We start from the raw sequence: 4,846 nt of genomic DNA on the forward strand, positions 1-4,846 counted from the left end.
ATATATTTTGACAAATAGCCCCCATCGTTCAGTATACAACTTGTTTAGAATTCTTGCATCTATTTTCGTGGACTAGCAATCCAGGTCCTTACATGGATATAAAGAAATCACCTTGGTAACAATCAAGAGAGCTCTGCAACTCTTACTAGTTCCCTGGTGAATAAAAATTCAGTAAATGTTCTGTCCATTTGATTACAGATCTTCACTGAAGTAAATATTTCGCAGATCTGTGGTTTCAGACAGATTATGAGCCAGCGATGCAGATAAAATCTGACGAATACATAAAAAGGGACGATTTTCAGGCAGTTTTTGATATAATAAAGGTAAAAAAAAGAAACGCAAAAAAGGTCATGAAAGCATAAATGATTCAATAGCTAGTAGAAATGAATCCAATTTTCACCAGGGAACTGAAGCAGAAATCAAGGATTCCCAGCCTACAAGTTTTATAAATGCTTTCCAGCTGATAGCAACATCACAAGACCTAGATTTGTCTGGCTTATTTGAAGAACAGGCAAGTGCATATGTTCGTTTTGGAAATTGCTTACCAAATTGATTACTTAACTTCCAAAATAAAATTCTGTAAATCCTTGTTCGAGACTAGGAGACTGAGAAACGGAAAACAAAACTTGGATCTAAGCATACTATCAGTGAAACAATACAGAAAATCGAAGCTGCTGCTAAGGATGCAAGCCTATCTGTTGAAAAAATAAACACGACAAAGGTACATCCAAATTATTTTTAGCAAATTTTGTATAATTTCTCTGTTCTTGACAACCCATAAAAAATTTTCAGATGAGAATGCATCCCACAAATAAGATGGAAAGGCATTCCAAATCGTGCTTGGACCTAGCAGCAGAGGTAAATGAAGTTCCATTTCCTGTCCATCATGCAGAAAATCATAATCTAACGAATTTTAAAATGTCGCAAAATATAAGGTAACTGAGGTGGCACCAAAGCACTGTGTAGTGCAAATATCAAAATCTTCAGGAGAGCTGAAATTGTTCAAAGAGGTAGATATCCTTCTTTCATCAAGTTAATACATTTTTTCAGGTTCAGATTTACTTGTACTGATAATAAAAAATGATGAACAGTTCTGCAAGAGTTTATCGAGTATGTTAACAGAATAATCATGTATTTCATCCCAAGTCACTGAATTGTGAGATCCCAATAGCAGCAGTGAGGCTTTATGGCCCATTTTATGTATGAAGTTTTGAGGATGACATGAATGTTAGAGAAAAGTGTCTCAAAAATCCATTCAGAAACTTTTAGCTGAGGTAATTTTTGCGTTCCACTATCAATAGATTTTAATAAACCTGTTGGATTGAGAATTTCTAGAGTTCAATGTTATGCGAAAATATCTTTCGATCTAAAATCACCGCAAGTGTACGATTTGTTAGCAAGTAATAAAGTGGATTTTGATTCTCAGTATTATCCTATAGAGATTGATTTAGTTCGATTTTAATTATCACGACCTTAATTGAAACAAGAATGTAAAGATGTGGTTGTTGTGAAGAAATTATATCTAAAGTAAAATATGTATGCAATTATGAATGGATTAACTAAATTAAATGCGAAGTATGCTAAATGAAAGTTGATATGTTTTAATGAATGACAAATGCACTAAGATCCCGAATTCCCATGCAATAACCATTTTTAACCTTAGTTTTACACTTTGACAACATGATTAAATTTTGAAGAACTAATATTCCTATTTTATTTAACAATCTCTCTCAAATAATATTAAACCTACTCTCATATATAACTCAACTATATTTTTATGATGGATGCGAAAATTCAAAAATGCTTGAATTTTTATAAATACTTAAAGATTTACATGAGGCAAAACAGTATATCTCTATCCCCTATCGGACACTCTAATTATTTATACCATGTCGAGCCCATTTTCCTTTTTTTGAATGCATAAAATAAGTCACCACATTAGCATAATTACTGTCCACAATAATTGTGGAGAAAAGAAATTCATATAAACCATTCAATATCCAAAAATACGTTTTTTATGTCAAATATGTAAAATTAAAGATTAAAAATTAATATCACATGGTTCATCATTCTCCTAGCACAAATAAATCTAGCTTAGCATGTTAAAAAGAAGAAAACAAAAAGGATATTGAAGAAATGACATCACCAATTTATATCTTGAATTGAATCATTGAGTCTAGGAATCGTTCTTCGTGTTTTTGGCCTCCTTCTATCTCCAAAACCTCTATGAATTCATTATGATACGTGGTGAACATTTATGGATGGCCCTAGACTTTAAAAAGTGTCTCAAGATTTGTTTCCATAAAATTTTAATCAAATAAGAAAAGAAGATTTTTTTTCACCGAAATTGTATTATGCTATAGCATAGTACAAATCAATGCTATAGCATAGTTTAAAGAAAACCAGCCTTGGAACTTGCTGAAATGAGCATGTGACAGCATGAAAATACACTATGCAACCACATACTGCTGCTAAGCTTCCAAATTTTGCATTTTAGTCCCCATACTCCATTTTCTCATTTCTTGACCTCATTTCTTATTCCTTCTTCTTCTAATACTTTATTCTTTTACTCTAATAATTTTTGACTCTTTCATCTCTTCGTTTCTTCTTTCGAGTCATCTTTCAAATATGTGCACTTTGGTCCCTGAACTTCGGTTTTCTTTCATTTTGGTCCTTTTCGCTCGTTTTTCCTAAATTCCACAATATTTATCAATGTTGTCCTACAAAAATATAATTTATATATAATTAAGTCGTATTTCAACATTATTACTAACAATTATTCATGTTTTGTGACTTAAATAAATGTGTAAAACGTACTTATCAAACCCGCAAACTTAAACTATTGCTTGTCATCAAACAAACTGTAGGGTAATTCTATACAAAAGATAGTTTGACAAATTGCCATGTCTCAGGATTAGAATTTAGTAATCAACAATGAATAGCATTAACAGTGCAAAATCAATTCAACCTCCACCTATTATATGCATAATTCGATGTCTGTGTGTGTGTGAACTCATGTAAACATATCAAATTCATTAATGCTTCGACTCCCAACCCATAGCAATAAGATATTTTCTTTCTTCTTTTGAGAGATACACCCCAAAACTTATTCTTTTCACTCAATTATCCCGGGGTGTGTTCTAAAGTTGAAGTTTAGTTAATTCGAATCCTTACCCTCTCTTAGTTTTAATAGATATTACTATCACAAGCCAGAGCCGGTCCTGTGATTGTTGGGGCCCGAGGCGAAGTCCAAAAATTAGGCCCCCCAAAATTAATATAAATGCAAAATTCAACAATATATTATGCAACATATTGTTAACTTAAAACTTAAAATTAAAACAATAAACAAATATCTCAATCATCTCACAACTAATAGAAAAACAATTCTCCTTTTCCTTTTCCTTCTTTTAATATTAATAAAAAAAAAACTTTGGGCCAAAATAGGCCTTTCGTGGTTTTGGGCCTGAGGCACAAGCCTCATTTGCCTGTGCCCAAGACCGACCCTGTCACAAGCTCACACTTCAACAAGTAAAGATTCTCTTATTATTGATTACTTCAACCTTTAAAGTTACTTGCCTCACGCTGAAGGTATAGTTCTATCAACCAAATGTTTTGGGGCTAAATCAATGCAATAGTGTCTTTTCTCACTTATTCTTGTTTTCTTCTTTTCATTTTAACATCTTCTTAGTTGCTTTGCTATATAACCTATATGTCAAGCTTTAGATCAATGACTTCAGAATCAGTTGAATTTAGGACACCAGATTTTTAATTACCCTTACAGGCTTATTCACGCGAGTTATAAAGTCTCAAGAAGATTATTTTTATTAATTTCATCCCCTTTTGCTTTCTATGTGACCCTTTTGTCGAGCTTTAGGCCGATAACTACCAAGCAAAAATTTGACTTTAGGACATCAGATTTTTAAATACCCTTACAGGCTTACTTGCTCAAGTCATAAAGGCTTTGAGAAAAATATTGTTCTCTCATAGATTATGCTACGTCCCTTTTTTAGACACTTAGTTTTCAAAACCAACACCTAACTTAAAACTTTCACTTCATCTTCATCTCGTTGGTTTTAGACAATCCACACAAGATAAATTTATGCACGAAATCCCTACTCATCTCAATATCCTTCCATAATAGCTCAACAATTTCCAAACTACTCTAATAATGGATTATGGATAAGTACAACAGAGGTTTTTCAAGTTTAACTTACTCTATTCAACTCTTCTCTAAATAAGGAACTAAATCACCAACTTAACCTGTAAAATTTTAGTGCCGTGCACAGAGAATGTCAAGTTTCATGTAAACAAGTTTTAACTAGCATAATCGTGGATTATTTCCACTATTCTTATTCATACCTTTTCCAATATTCAACACCATTTCCAACAAGGCTATCAAACCCAAATAAGCACACAAAACAATAACCAACTAGTAGAAAATAAATAAAGCTACAATTTTTTATTTTTTTTTCACATGAACATCGCACAAAAAGCAGTAAATTATACAAAAATATTGATGAATGTGCCATGAAAATTCTACCATCCCTAAACTTATATAAAATATTGTCCTTAACGTAAAAGCAAAAATAATCAAAATAAAGTAGTAAGAATCAAAAACTTCCTGAGGCAGATTCAAATAGGTGGAAGGATCAAGTTGGTCCGATTGGTAGATGTCATGATAATCATCATTTTTCTTTGGTGCTAGGCTTTAAATTTCTACTTCAAAAAATTTAAAATAAATATTAACAATAGCGAATAAGGTTTAAATATTTGTAATGTATTCACACCAAGAATAATTCTAATCTTCTAACATTAAGAAGATTGAAATCTAAGTGCAACTTTAAGA

The 4,846-nt window shown here is 31.9% G+C and overlaps 1 protein-coding gene across 1 annotated transcript; it reads left to right on the forward strand.

The window, feature by feature from the left end:
• Nucleotides 1-200: 200 nt before the first annotated feature.
• LOC111404972 (CBL-interacting serine/threonine-protein kinase 21-like) lies at nt 201-1,431 on the forward strand. Its single transcript, XM_023033693.1, has 6 exons — nt 201-323; nt 404-511; nt 602-721; nt 793-858; nt 936-1,010; nt 1,092-1,431. The coding sequence occupies exons 1-6, from the start codon at nt 258-260 to the stop codon at nt 1,125-1,127; spliced, it is 471 nt and encodes a 156-aa protein (XP_022889461.1). The 5' UTR covers nt 201-257; the 3' UTR covers nt 1,128-1,431.
• The last annotated feature ends 3,415 nt before the right edge of the window (nt 1,432-4,846 follow it).

This window comes from Olea europaea, chromosome 11 (genome assembly GCF_002742605.1).
Source record: "Olea europaea var. sylvestris chromosome 11, O_europaea_v1, whole genome shotgun sequence".
Taxonomy (NCBI): Eukaryota; Viridiplantae; Streptophyta; class Magnoliopsida; order Lamiales; family Oleaceae; genus Olea; species Olea europaea.